This window comes from Mus pahari, chromosome 23 (genome assembly GCF_900095145.1).
Source record: "Mus pahari chromosome 23, PAHARI_EIJ_v1.1, whole genome shotgun sequence".
NCBI classification, from domain to species: Eukaryota; Metazoa; Chordata; class Mammalia; order Rodentia; family Muridae; genus Mus; species Mus pahari.
The window spans coordinates 28,266,557-28,280,340 of record NC_034612.1 but is presented as its reverse complement, the minus strand read 5'-3'; the positions used below and the strand labels follow the sequence as shown (position 1 = coordinate 28,280,340).

The 13,784-nt window shown below is 49.0% G+C and overlaps 3 protein-coding genes across 8 annotated transcripts in view; 1 reads left to right on the top strand and 2 right to left on the bottom strand.

Moving 5' to 3' along the window:
• Window positions 1-2,761, bottom strand: part of Cnpy4 (canopy FGF signaling regulator 4) — a 5,839-nt gene extending 3,078 nt beyond the window's left edge. Inside the window, exons 1-3 of the mRNA XM_021222655.2 lie at window positions 2,550-2,761; window positions 496-622; window positions 304-400 (exon numbers count right to left, since the gene is read on the bottom strand). Coding sequence (XP_021078314.1) covers window positions 304-400; window positions 496-622; window positions 2,550-2,685 — 360 coding nt within the window. The 5' untranslated portion in view covers window positions 2,686-2,761. The remainder of the gene's footprint in view (window positions 1-303; window positions 401-495; window positions 623-2,549) is intronic.
• Window positions 2,762-2,821: 60 nt separating this feature from the next.
• Taf6 (TATA-box binding protein associated factor 6) lies at window positions 2,822-11,798 on the top strand. Of its 6 annotated transcripts, none has more exons than XM_021222635.2 (15): window positions 2,822-2,882; window positions 5,525-5,740; window positions 6,163-6,249; window positions 6,367-6,520; window positions 6,718-6,774; window positions 6,879-6,998; window positions 7,340-7,485; window positions 7,594-7,671; window positions 7,783-7,884; window positions 7,992-8,174; window positions 9,065-9,139; window positions 9,238-9,363; window positions 10,449-10,622; window positions 10,803-11,000; window positions 11,269-11,798. In XM_021222635.2, exons 2-15 carry the CDS (start codon window positions 5,585-5,587, stop codon window positions 11,647-11,649), a joined length of 2,037 nt encoding a protein of 678 aa, XP_021078294.1. In that variant the 5' UTR covers window positions 2,822-2,882; window positions 5,525-5,584; the 3' UTR covers window positions 11,650-11,798. The 6 variants fall into 6 exon arrangements, with proteins under 6 accessions (XP_021078294.1, XP_029389714.1, XP_021078290.1 ...); XM_029533854.1 differs by lacking the exon at window positions 2,822-2,882 and adding an exon at window positions 3,048-3,188; XM_021222631.2 differs by lacking the exon at window positions 2,822-2,882 and adding an exon at window positions 3,048-3,209.
• Window positions 11,728-13,784, bottom strand: part of Ap4m1 (adaptor related protein complex 4 subunit mu 1) — a 7,553-nt gene continuing 5,496 nt past the window's right edge. The window contains exons 12-15 of the mRNA XM_021222646.1: window positions 13,445-13,489; window positions 12,446-12,496; window positions 12,239-12,350; window positions 11,728-12,150 (exon numbers count right to left, since the gene is read on the bottom strand). Of these exons, the coding sequence (XP_021078305.1) occupies window positions 11,926-12,150; window positions 12,239-12,350; window positions 12,446-12,496; window positions 13,445-13,489 (433 nt within the window). The 3' untranslated portion in view covers window positions 11,728-11,925. The remainder of the gene's footprint in view (window positions 12,151-12,238; window positions 12,351-12,445; window positions 12,497-13,444; window positions 13,490-13,784) is intronic.

The following is a 13,784-nucleotide window of genomic DNA, read 5'->3' as shown; positions in this document are numbered from 1 at the left end:
TGGGAGGCAGAGGCAGGCAGATTTCTGAGTTTGAGGCCAGCCTGTTCTACAAAGTGAGTTCCAGGACAGCCAGGGCTACACAGAAAAACCCTGTCTCGAAAAACCAGAAAAAAAAAAAAAGAAAGAAAACCAAACCAAAAAACCAAGGTGGTTTCTGAGAAACACTACTCAATGTTGTTCCCTGTCCTCTCTACATGCACACATACACATAAAAGAATATATAAGACTTTTGGAGGACAAAATTAAAAAAAAAAAAAAAAAAAAAGGAAACCCAAGCAAGGCCCTTCCTAGAAGCCATCTGACCTTGGCGTATCGCAGTGAGCCCTTGCGTTCAGCATGAACGTTGTAATCCAGGATCCGCTCACACAGATTTTCCAAAGCCTCTTCTAGCCTCGTCTCACTGTGGACAGGAGAGAAATAAGACCCCTTGATGTTTCAGGAACCCTGCAGCTCCTCTGGGGCTCGGTTAGGAGGTGGATGAGCACAAAGACTCACGAGAGGCTATAAGGCACGTGTCTCTTCCTCTTGCCTGTGTCCAGCACCTGACCCAGCTCCAGCACTTCTCGGGATCGGCCAGTTCGACTCAACTCTTCCTGTAGCTCCATGCTCAGCAGTTTACACACTGGTAGTAAAGAGATACTCGAGGGGAATGAAGAAGATAAGCAACCCACCAGAGTCCTTCTGCTCTTGACCCAAGGCAGCCGAGCACATAACCATACACTCTGGAGCCAGAATGACTGGAAGAGAACACTGCCTTATTCTCAGGAGCTGTGTAAGTGAGACTTACTGCGTCTTAGCTTCTTCACCTCTGATATGGGGATAAGACTGTGTCCCTTATCGAGGGGCGATGAAGATTTATGTGCATCAATATATGCAAAATCCCGGAGTCATGTCTAGTATATAGTGAGCACTGTGTAAGAACTTGGTGTCACTCTGATTTTATTTATTGAGCTACTTTCTTATGGACTTAACGAGTATAGAGAGCATAAAACCCATTATGATTTGTCCATGAAACACTGCCAGTATAGTTTGGGACTGACAATGAAGATACAGGGTTACAATCCAAAAATCTGTTCTCATGCTGGGCGGTGGTGGAGCACGCCTTTAATCCCAGCACTCTGGAGGCAGAGGCAGGCTGACCTCTGAGTTTGAGGACAGCCCAGTCTACAGACTGAGTAGCAGGGCTGGCTACACAGAGAAACCCTGTCTCAAAAAAAAAAAAAAAAAAAAAGACTGTTTTTACAGCTCTCTCCTCACCCCAAAGTTGTCTTAGGGTCTGGGAAACAGTTCTGTAAGTAAAGTACTTGTAAGCTTTGTAAGCTTGAGGACGTAGGTTCAGATCCTAAGAACCTATGCAATGTTAGGTGACATGGCACATGTTATCCCAGTATTTTGAGATCAGGGGAACCAGAGAACCTGTCTCAAACAAAAGATAAATGTTTCTCCTGAAGGAATGACACCTGGGATTGTCCTCTGACCTCCACATGTATGCCATCCAGACGTACACACACAAGGTATGCAAGCAACAGTGCCCAGTTTAGGTCTGTGTCTAGGAAGCTTAAGAAGTCCTAGGAGATGCCAGGCAGTGGTGGCACACGCCTTTAATCCCAGCATTCGAGAGGCAGAGGCAGGCGGATTTCTGAGTTAGAGACCAGTCTGGTCTACAGGTAAGTTCCAGGACAGCCAGGGCTACACAGAGAAACCCTTTCTCCACCCCACCCCCATGCCGGGGGAAAAAAAAAGACTCAGAGTTGGGACACAGATGCAAAAATAAGTGAGAGATTAGAATCAAGTCATGGGTATCAATAATAAAAACATGTTGTTGGCAGTAAAGTGAAGCGATAATGAATCCAAAGAAAAAGTTAGTTAGGGAGCCACAGGATATTTATCCAGTGACCTGGCTTCCTCCCCTTTGGGGATGGGGAGATTGGAGGGGGCTGGGGGGTGGGGGGGAGGCATTTACTAATGCAGACAGAGGCCGTGCTGCTTGAGGTAACGTCCCTACAGTGCACCCCCATCTGCAAAGCCTCCCTCACACCGATGGGCAACTTCTAAGTGGAGTGGTGTCTTCATCTTTTCTTTATGGACTTCAGCTGGGGACTTACTCACCTTTAAACCCCTTAAGGGGGTCATCAGGCCTGTAATTTAAGAGCGTCTCTGCCAGGGCGGGGCTCAGTATTCCTCTATAAGGAATGAATATTATACCCCACCCATGCAGATTGTCCAGATTTTTAACAAGGAGGCAAACAACTGAGGAAGATGCTCCGTAAAGCCGCGTTACAGGTTCTTGAACTACAATTCCCATAATACTTTGGGGCCCAAGCCCGCAAGAAAAACCTAGATCCTTCTGGATACCACCTGGGAAATGTAGTGCCACCTTAACCCTGATTTCCCTCCCTTGTTCCCATTCAAGTGTTACCAAGCTCCAACAGAACCTCTTTCAAGGCAGTCTAGTGACCCATCTATCCTAGCCCATTTGATTCAGCCTGGAGTTAGAGAGGCAGGAGGTAGATAGGGAGATGTAAATAACAACTACTCCATTTCTGTACCTTCGCATTTGCTGGGCAAACGTTCTGTGTCATCTTCCTCCTCTTTTGTCGCCCCAGCCCAAGCACCGTACGCTGCCAGGATGAAAAGTAGTATCTCCAGCCGCACAGGTCCCATGACAAAACGCAGTCCACACATAAAACCACCGTTTGCCTTCAGACCAACTTCTGGAAGGCAGCGGGCCCTTTAAATTTAGGCGCAGCCTGCAGCAAGCTTTAAAAAAAAAAAAAAAAAAAAAAAATTAGGACGGTCAGCGCATGCTCAGAGCCAGCCCGAAAGTGGGTGGAGCGTGATGGCTCAGTTTTGTGGCGCCTTCTGAAGGTCCTGACAGCTGGGTAATGAAGATACAAATTGAAGTAATTAGAATAGAGTAATATGATCTTTACACATGCACATAGAATGTAATTTTATATAATTTCAGACTGTGAAACGATATGGTCTATTTTGACATAGGGAAGAACAGTGATAAGTTTTTGGCTTCTGCCAGGACCTACTCCTGCCAGGGGGCGGGGCCAAGATGGCGCCGAGCGCCGGGTGAGCGGCGCTTTGGCAGCGGTGAGAGGCTTTTACTGCTCCCGGTGCTTGGCTGGCGGGCGAAAGTCTGAGGTGTATCCGGGAGGAGACCCTTTGAAAGGGCCCATGTGAGGACTGGGAAGAGGACGGTTGGTTGTGTGTCCGTGCTCGTGAGGACCCTGTGCGTGATTGCACTGGAAGGATGTTGGGGAGATGTAGTGGATTGTGAACCTCCTGTAGCGCTGCCCGGGTAATCTTCGAATCACTTCCCTGCTGAGAAAAATGATGCACAGATATAGCTCAAGTTATCCGTTCTCTAAGAAGTCTTCCTGTCGCTTCCACTGATCTGAGAAACTCCCGAGGCTGCTAAAGTGTTTTATGAAACCTAAGTGGCAAGGGTACCGCAGGGGACTGGGACCCGACCAGGTACAGAGTATGTGCTAAATAATTGTATTTCCTGTAGACAAGATTTAACAAAAGTCTGAGAAGACTTGGGATGAAAAGAACCAGTCCCTAGCACTCAGTTCTGAACACTCTTGAGGTTGATCCAGTGTCAGGCAAGCTCCTTTCCTTTTAACCACAGAGTAAACTCCAAGCTTGAGTCTGTGTCTTTTTCATTTTGGTAATTGTTATACCAAGTATTTAGTGAACACTTACACCTTTAAGACTTATTCATATATTTAACAATGCCCTAGGCACCAGATAGGTCAGTGAACATAACAGACATATTCTTGTTTATTGGTGGGGTAAGGATAATAAACAAGAAGAGATAATAGCCAGGTTTGGTGGTAAACAGTTGTAGAAGGCAGGAGGCTCTCCAAATCAAGACCACAGAATGAATTCCAGACAAGCCTGAGACCCAATTGTAGAAGGGTTGTTTAACATGTGGAAGGCCTTAGATTTAATGATTTTATACATATATATATATATATATATATATATATATATATATAATCACTATTATTATTATTAGAAGAAGAAAATATGGCAAACAGGTAAAGCCAGGCATGGTGGTATGTGCTTGTAATCCCAGCACTTGGGAGGTAGAGGCCAAAGGACCAGGAGTTAAGACCAGTGTTTTTTACATAGTGAATTTGAAGCCACTGGGGCTATAGGAGACCTGCCCCTAAAGAGAGGTGGGTGGGGTCAGGTAGTCAGCCAAACACATTTAGGAAGAACACAACAAAAGCTATAAAGCCAAGTACATGTCTGTCAGATTTAAAGGACAGCAAGGAGAATGATGTGACAGGGTAAAGTGGGAGGAGGCGGGACAGGTGATCAGAGAAATGAGAGAAATGAAAAATCCATTTTAGACAGGAACGTATTGCATAGTCAGGATGGCCTCAAACTTGCTGTCCCCACTTTAGCCTCCAGAGTACTGGGATTATAGGTGTACAGCATGTAGGGTCTTATTCTGAAGCATAGCCTGACATGAAACCCAAGGCAGTCCACTGAAATTAGAAGTGTTAAGCCCTACACCTGGACAAGGGACAAGGGGAGTCATTATAAGAAAGAAATAGTTATCTAGTTCATATTTCGACAGACCACTTTGGTTTTAAGGAACAAATGCCAAAAGCTAAGATGGAAATGGGAACACCTTGTCCAGCGACTGAGTTCAGCAGGTGATAGGTGATGGTCATCTGGGCCAGAAAGGGTCTGCTTGGGCTGCCCACTAAGTTTTAAAGCACTGCTGGGAATCAAGCCCAGGCCCATGTGCATGCTAAGTATCTTATTACTGAGTCACATCTTCCGGATAAGAATGAGTTGTGCTGGATGTGGTGATACATGCCTATAGTCCCAGCACTTGGGAAGTACCAGGAGTTCAGGGTCATTCTCAGCTACATATGGAGTAAGAGACTACCCTAGGCTACAAGAGGCCCTATTTAAAAAAAAAGCCTGAGCCAGGCAGTGGTGGCACACGCCTTTAATCCCATCATCCAAGAGACAGAGGCAGCCAGATCACTGAATTTGAGGCCAGCCTGGTCTACAGAACAAGTTCCAGGTCAGCTGGAGTTGCACAGCCTTGGGGTGGAAGGATAGGGACAAAAGCTGGTCTGGAGATGCGGCTCAGTTGTTAAGAGTATTTCCCGGACCTCAGAACTGTAGAGGTACACGTCCAATCCTAACGGAGGGAGAAGCAAAAGAGTCCAGAGTCAAGGCTCTTTCATTGCAGAGTTTAAGGTGTGGCTAAAGAAATCCTGTACACAAAACTAAGAGCAAACAAACAAAATTGTCACTGGGCATGTTAATACATGCCTATAATCCCAGTGCTTGAAAGGCAGAAGCAGGAGGCTAGAATTAGAAGTGTCAGGGCTACATAGTGAGCCCCTGTGTCTAAAAGAAAAAGGACAGACCAAGCTGTTGTTTGGTAGCTTTGCTTTGAGGGCGAGCTGCAAGGAAGGAAGGAAGTCAGATGTAGGTTTTGAATTATTTCCCTTTTTATCTTGCCCCATCCCACTATCAGGATCTCCATCTCTCCATCCTGGGAAGGCATCCTTCCAGGGACCGGAGCTGGAATTCCAGCATGGCCGAGGAGAAGAAACTGAAACTCAGCAATACTGTGTTGCCCTCTGAGTCCATGAAGGTGGTGGCAGAATCTATGGGCATTGCTCAGATTCAGGAGGAGACTTGCCAGCTACTGACAGATGAGGTCAGCTACCGCATCAAGGAGATTGCCCAGGTAACCCTTTTGTCCAGCTTTCCTTTGAGGTAACAATCCAACCTATTATGTAACTACAGATAACCTTGAACTTCTGACCCTCCTGCCTCCACCTCCCACTGCTGGGATTGAAGTTCTAATACCATGTCTTGTTTATGTGATGCTTATGTTTATCTGATGTTGAACTCAGGTCCCTGTGCATGCTGGGCATATGCTTTACTCACTGACCTATATTCCTCAGGGTCAGAGATTAGTATCTCTTCTCAGTGGGGCTTCGGTGGGGCACGCCTTTAGTCCCAGCACTTGGGAGGCAGAGGCAGGGGGATCTCTTGAGTTCGAGGCCAGCCTGGTATACATAGTGAGTTCCAGGAGCCACAGCTACACAGAGAAAACCCTGTCTCGGAAAAAAAAAACAAAATCTCTTTCCTCCCCCCCCCCCCCAGGATGCTTTGAAGTTCATGCACATGGGGAAACGACAGAAGCTCACTACCAGTGACATTGACTATGCATTGAAGTTAAAGAATGTGGAGGTGATTTGGAGGGACTTAAAGAAGACATGTGGCTTTAGAGTGAGGAGACAATGCATGTGTAGCCATGCCTCCCTTGAGCTGTTTCTCATATCTTTCTCTGTCTCTCTCCTGGTGTAGCCACTGTATGGCTTCCATGCTCAGGAGTTCATCCCTTTCCGGTTTGCCTCTGGTGGGGGCCGAGAGCTGTACTTCTATGAAGAGAAGGAAGTGGACCTGAGTGACATCATCAACACCCCTCTGCCTCGGGTGCCTCTGGATGTCTGCCTCAAAGGTGGAGGGAGGGTAGAGCTGGGCGCCCAGCGGGGAGGGGAAGCAAGCATGTGACTGGGAGGAACTTCACAAGAGAAGAAAGAAACATCCCATGTGTGAATGGCAAGAAGAGGACTAGGAAGGGGAATACATCTTCCTCTGTCAGGGTCGGCTTCCCAGTGTACATACCCAGAACTCAGCTTGACGTCTTCTTTACAGCTCATTGGCTAAGCATCGAAGGCTGCCAGCCAGCTATACCAGAGAATCCACCCCCAGGTAAGGTGTTCCTTGCCCTCAATCTCCTTCCCCATCCTCTAGATGGGTCCTCTAGAGCTCCTCCTACCTTCTCATCACTCCTGCTGTGACCACTTTCCCAACAGCTCCCAAAGAGCAGCAGAAGGCTGAGGCCACAGAACCCCTGAAATCAGCAAAGCCAGGCCAAGAAGAAGATGGACCCCTGAAAGGCAAAGGTCAAGGGGCAACTGCAGCTGATGGCAAAGGTCAGTATCCTGGCCAGGCCCCTTCCTACTCTTATCCCAAAGCCAGATGGTCCACAGTGAAGTGGATGAGGCCAGGGGCAAAAGAACCCCAGAAAAGCCCAGAAGCCTGTAGAAGAGTTGCATGTTGTGGTGAGGGTTTGTCCTGTGCAGAAGCGGCTTCTAAAGCTTACTTTTTTTAGACATGTGTCCGTGTGTCCGTGTGTCCATGTGTGTGTGTGTGTGTTAGCTATCAGTCCTCATGAGCTATCTACCTTGTATTTTTTTAGGGCAAGCACTATACTGACTAAGCTATCTCCCCAGGCTAAGTTTTCTTTTTCAAGCCTGTCTCCCAATTCACACAGGAAAAGAGAAGAAGGCACCTCCCTTGCTGGATGGGGCCCCTTTCCGCCTGAAGCCCCGAAGCATCCATGAGCTGTCTGTGGAGCAGCAGCTGTATTACAAGGAGATCACGGAAGCCTGTGTGGGATCCTGTGAGGCCAAGAGAGCGGTAAGCCTGCCCTCTGGCTTCCCTTCAGTCAGAGAAAGAATCTTCTTGGAACAACGGTAGTTTTTTAACAGTAAATGGCCCCACCTAACTCACTGCCCCCTACCACAGGAAGCTCTGCAGAGCATTGCCACGGACCCAGGGCTCTATCAGATGCTACCACGGTTCAGTACCTTCATCTCAGAGGGGGTGAGAGAACTGGGAAAGGACAGACCCATGATGAGGCTTCAAGGGAGGGGGATAGCAAGTAACTTCATCTGAGGGTCTCTCTGTACCTATCACCAATTTTCCCTCTCCTAGGTCCGTGTGAATGTGGTTCAGAATAACCTGGCCTTGCTCATCTACCTGATGCGTATGGTAAAGGCCCTGATGGACAACCCCACACTGTATCTAGAGAAATATGTGAGTGGTCTTGCCTTCCTGCTGTCTTTTGCAGGGTCAGGGACCCTTCTGCCAATCTCACCACAGGAGGTCTGATAGCAGAACTGACAGTGCCTGGTCTCTCTCAGGTGCATGAGCTGATTCCAGCAGTAATGACCTGCATTGTGAGTAGACAGCTGTGCTTGCGACCAGATGTGGACAATCACTGGGCACTCCGGGATTTTGCTGCCCGTCTAGTGGCCCAGATCTGTAAGCATTTCAGCACAACCACCAACAACATCCAATCCCGAATCACTAAGACCTTTACCAAGGTAAGTGCCAAAAATGTTATCAAATGATGCAAACCACCCCTTTAGGGCTATGCCCCAAAGAGCGAGCTTCACCCATCTGGCAGTGGAAATGATACTGGGAACATGGAGTCATGAAGATTGGGCCCGGGCTGGGCGTGGTGGCACATGCCTTTAATCCCAGCACTTGGGAGGCAGAGGCAGGCAGATTTCTGAGTTCGTGGCCAGCCTGGTCTACAAAGTGAGTTCCAGGACAGCCAGGGCTACACAGAGAAACCCTGTCTCGAAAAACCAAAAAAAAAAAAAAAAAGATTGGGCCCAAGGGACTTGAACCTGTGTCCTAATGTTTTGTGTTTATAGGTGATGTCAATCCTTCGCAGTTAGCCTTTCTTTCTTTTTCCAGTTTTTTTTTTTTGAGTTTCTCTGTGAGTTTCTAACTACCCTGGAACTTGCTCTGTAGGCCAGGCTTGGCCTTGAACTCAGAGATCCACCCGCTTGTCTTCTGTGAGTCCTTGGGATTAAAGGCATGTGCCACCACTTCGTGGCAGCCATCTCTTTTTTGAAACAGTGTACCATGTACCCCAGGCAGGCCTTAAAGTTGCTGTTAAAGCAAGGGTGGCTTCTTTTGTTTTTTGAGACAGGGTTTTTCTGTGTGTACCACTGGCTGTCCTGGATTCACTTTGTAGGCTGGTCTCAAAAAGATCCGCCCGCCTCTGCCTCCCGAGTGCTGAGATTAAAGGTGTGCGCCACCACGCCTGACTTGAGGATGGTTTTACATTTTGAATCTTCCAAAAAAAAAAAAAAAAATTTTCCTGTCTCTACCTATGTGCCAGGATCAGTCTTGTACCACCAGGCCTGGTTTAGCCATTAGCCTTTCTAAACCTTTTCATCTGGGATTTTCTTTTTCTCTACAGAGCTGGGTAGATGAGAAGACTCCATGGACAACTCGATATGGCTCCATTGCAGGCCTGGCAGAGCTGGGACATGATGTTAGTCTCCAGAAGGAGCTGGGAGAGGGGCAGTTACATGTGGTGGAGAAGCCTCTGGTGACCTTTTAGCCTGGGATTCTCCCCTTCCTTCCCACCAGGTGATTAAGACGTTAATTCTGCCAAGGCTGCAGCAGGAAGGGGAACGGATCCGCAGTGTCTTGGATGGGCCTGTGCTGAGCAACATCGACCGTATTGGAGCAGACCATGTGCAGAGCCTTCTTCTGGTGATGAACCCCCACCATACCCTCCCCTTCTTCTCACCAGCCCCACCCCTCAGTTGCCACAAACATGGCTACAGTGTTTTAGCAAGCACCAGGCACATCTTACTCTTTTACTCGAGAGGCTGGCACTGTCATGGAAAGCAAGGCACAAACAGAAAGCTGGATAGTCAATACGTCTGGACCACACTGCCTTCATCCTGTTTGTCTCACTCTGCCCAAGGCTCATGAACACCAACGATGTCATCAGCAAACCCTGTTCGTGTCAGTTGATCCTTTTGGAGTTTGCTGACTCATAGATGTGATCTTGCTGTATAGCCTTGGCTAGCCTGGGACGTGTAAGGTAGACAGCACTGGCCTGTGGCAATCCTTTTACCTGTCTTCTGAGTGCTGAGATTATAGGAATGCATCACCAAACCCACTGAAATCATTCCTTTTTATTTTTAAAATATATTTTTTTATGTTTATGAATGTACACCATGGGTACAGGTGCCCATGGAAGCCAGAGGAAGGTAACAAATCCCCTGGAACTAGAGTCCCAGATGGTTGTGAATAACCACCCTCTGAGCAAATGCTCTAAACCTCCGAGTTAACCTCTCCAGCTGCTGGGAATTGAACTTGGGGCCATATACATGTTTGCAAAGCATTCTACCAATGAAGCTATAGTCTCCTGGGCCTTTGAGATATGCCACCTGCTCAGGTTGGCCTGGAGTTTTCTGTGTAGCTCTGGCTAGCCTAGAACTCCTTCCTGCTTCAGCTCAAGTGCTGTGACCAGAGGCATGAACCGCCACACCCTGCTCAGATGCATTCCTTATAGAACCAAAGCTTTTCACTGTGGCTTATTTTTTTTTTGGGGGGGGGGTGGTTTGAGACAGGGTTTCTCTGTGTAGCCCTGGCTGTCCTGGAACTCACTCTGTAGACCAGGCTGTCCTGGAACTCAGAAATCTGCCTGCCTCTGCCTCCCGTGTGCTGGGATTAAAGGTGTGCGCCACCATGCCTGGCTTTCACTGTGGCTTCTAACAGTAGCACTGGATGAGGTCCCCTCTCACCTCTGTGGAAGGATACCAACCCTTCCTTTGCCTTCTCTACAGAAACACTGTGCCCCAGTACTGGCGAAGCTGCGCCCTCCACCTGACAATCAGGACGCCTACCGGGGAGAATTTGGGTCCCTGGGGCCCCTTCTCTGCTCCCATGTGGTGAAGGCCAGGGCCCAGGCTGCTCTACAAGCTCAGCAGGTCAACAGGACCACACTCACCATCACACAGGTCAGCTGCTGAGGGAGGAGACTGACAGGAAATGTACACAGGTTTGGGATAGTATTTGCCACAGCCAGCAGTCTCAGGGAGCTGGCCCTCACTCCCACGCCCAGTGAAGAGCTACCTAGAGTGGCTCAGGTCTGCGGCCTTCAATGTTAACATTTTCTTCCTGTGTCTGTCTCTTCATAGCCTCGGCCCACACTGACCCTTTCACAGGCCCCTCAGCCAGGCCCTCGTACCCCTGGCTTATTGAAGGTCCCTGGCTCCATTGCCTTGCCTGTTCAGACACTGGTGTCTGCGAGAGCTGCTGCTCCTCCTCAGCCTTCTCCTCCTCCGACCAAGTTTATTGTAATGTCCTCATCTTCCAGTGCCTCATCAACCCAGCAGGTATGTAGAGCCAGGGTGAGGGATGTGAGGAGCACCCTGGGGAGACCTCCACGCTGTGACCTAATCCCTTCATGCTCAAACTCAGACAGTAGAAGAACCACATATCAGGATCTTGGAGGCCTCAAGCTAGCAGCAGACTTGACCATCCATTCACTGGGGACTGCAAGGGAAGGTGGGAGTGGAGGGCACATGTCAACAGTAGATACCTGGAAAAGGATTCTGGGGGAAGCAAGGACAACATGACCCCAGGCCCTCCTTTCTTGCTCAGGTCCTGTCCCTCAGCACCTCAGCTCCTGGCTCAGGCTCTACCACTACCTCTCCTGTCACCACCACGGTTCCCAGCGTGCAGCCCATTGTCAAGCTGGTCTCCACTGCTACCACTGCACCCCCAAGCACAGCTCCTGCTGGTTCTGGCAGTGTTCAGAAATACATTGTGGTCTCTCTTCCCCCAACAGGGGAAGGCAAAGGAGGCCCTCCTTCTCATCCTTCTCCAGTCCCCCCTTCATCTTCTTCACCATCCCCACTTGGGGGCAGTACCCTCTGTGGGGGGAAGCAGGAAGCTGGGGACAGCCCCCCTCCAGCTCCAGGGACTCCAAAGGCTAATGGCTCCCAGCCTACTGGACCTGGCTCTCCCCAGCCTGCTCTGTGATATGTCACGTGCTGGCCTCCTCTCTTGTGCAGATTCCTACACACTCAAACAACTTGTGAGGGAGGAAGGAGGAAGATATTTTCCCCAGTGACTTTCTTTTTAGATACTGTACAGTAAGTTCCTCAGAATAAAAGTTGGATTTGTAAGTTTGTGAGCCTCCTGCATCACATAAGGTCTGTGGAACCTTCCTGTCCAGATCCAAAGTCACAAAGAAAATGTCCTTTTCCTGTTCAACTGCCTGCTGGCATTGCTGTCCATATCCTTGTTTGGGGATCTTCAAATCCGAATTACGTAGGCGTTGCTGTGGCTTAGATGTCGAACCCACTTGTGAGGGTTGGCATTACCACAGGCGCTAAAGGACAGTCTGAGGAATCGAACCTGGAGACCAGAGCACGTGTGCCGAGGGAGTTCAAAGGAGAGGCTGGCAGGACCCAGCCCCAAGGGCGATGCTGAGGGAGAAGGCCCATGGCTGGGAAGTCCCTGCAAGCCAGGGACATCCATCTGTAAGTGAAATAGTCAGGTAAGATGTGAGGCTAGACAGCAGGAGGACTGGGCTGTACAGAAGGTGTGTAGGATCAACAAGGCATACCTGGAAAAGGCCAGAGAGTTGAGAGCCTCCTTGTACCCGGGGCAGGTCCCAGTGCAGGGCTCCTTCTCCCAGCTCTGCCTTCTGATCTGGACTGCTCAGTTCCTGAGACAGGCTGGATGGTGGACAGGGAAGATGCTGAACTAAGTGGCTACTTCCTTGATAGAGCAGAGGCTCTACCCAGGGAGTCTTCCCAGCAGGTGTGCTGACCTGATGACCCCTCGGGGCAGGGGAAGGTGCAGATGAATGTTGAGAGCTTGGCTGTAAAGAGGAAAGGAAGGGTCAGCTCCAGGATGGCAGTGTTACCCTGGACCTTTTTGTTTGCACTTCTCTTGACACAGTAAACAGCTGAGGATGGCTTTAAACGTGTGATTCTCCTGCCTCTACTTCCTCCAGTGCTAGGATTTTTTTTTTTAATTTTTTTAAAGATTTATTTATTTATTATATGTAAGTACACTGTAGCTGTCTTCAGACACTCCAGAAGAGGGTGTCAGCTCTCATTACGGATGGTTGTGAGCCACCATGTGGTTGCTGGGATTTGAACTTAGGACCTTTGGAAGAGCAGTCAGGTGCTCTTACCTGCTGAGCCATCTCACCAGCCCCTCCAGTGCTAGGATTACAGGTGTTCACCACCACACTGTTATGTGGTGCTGAGGATCAAAGGCAGGGCTCTGTGTATGCTAAGCCAACGCTCTGCACACTCATCTATACCCCCAGTCCCTTCTCTATTCCTTCATAAGAGAGTTCAGCACAGATGCATTCCCACATCTTACCCTTTCCCAAACACCACAACCTCTGACTCAACTGGAATTTAAAGTTGGTGGGTGCAAATGACTGGTTGTTTTGAGATGGGGGTCTCCCTTCACTGTGAAGCCCGGACTGGCTTCACAACTGGTGAACCTTCTGTTTCAGTCTCCCATCTGCTGGGATAACAGGTACATACTACACACTACAAAGCTTTAGTGGACCCATCTGGAGGATGAGTTAGCAGGTCTTTGGGCCTATTTTCTGTCCCATGCAGCTGAACTGGGCTTGACTAACTTTTGTGTGTTTTGTTTTCTGAGATGGGGCTTTATGAAGCCCAACCTGGCCTCCAAACTCCCTATGTATTTGAGATTGATCTCATGATCTCTTGACCCTTCTATCTCCCAAGGGCTAGGATTATAGGTGTATGCCACCATGCCCAATTTGACCAGCCCCAACCCTTACCTCTTTGGGGGCAGGTCACACCGTAACTTCAGGTAAACCTGGAGCCTGGAAAGGGTGACATACAATTACATCATATCCTACTGGCATCTCATCACTGCTAATCCAAGGCCTCCATGGGAAGAGACTGGGTAAACTGTACCCCAAGAAGGAAAGGGCTGAGATCCATCCCAACAACACTAGCCAAGACTGCACCGTATCACCTCTACCCCCACCCTTCCACATTAAACCCTGGTACAGATAAGGAATCAGTCTCACCGGCCTGAGCCTTGGTCCCCCACCCTTCCACATTAAACCCTGGTACAGATAAGGAATCAGTCTCACCGGCCTGAGCCTTGGTCCC

Excerpts from the sequence above, each read along its gene's own strand:
- Taf6 (XM_021222635.2), top strand. The coding sequence starts at position 5,585 with ATGGCCGAGGAGAAGAAACTGAAACTCAGCAATACTGTGTTGCCCTCT. Across the intron at positions 8,175-9,064 it reads TCACTAAGACCTTTACCAAG|AGCTGGGTAGATGAGAAGAC; the intron begins GTAAGTGCCAAA and ends TTTTCTCTACAG. Across the intron at positions 9,140-9,237 it reads TGGCAGAGCTGGGACATGAT|GTGATTAAGACGTTAATTCT; the intron begins GTTAGTCTCCAG and ends CCTTCCCACCAG.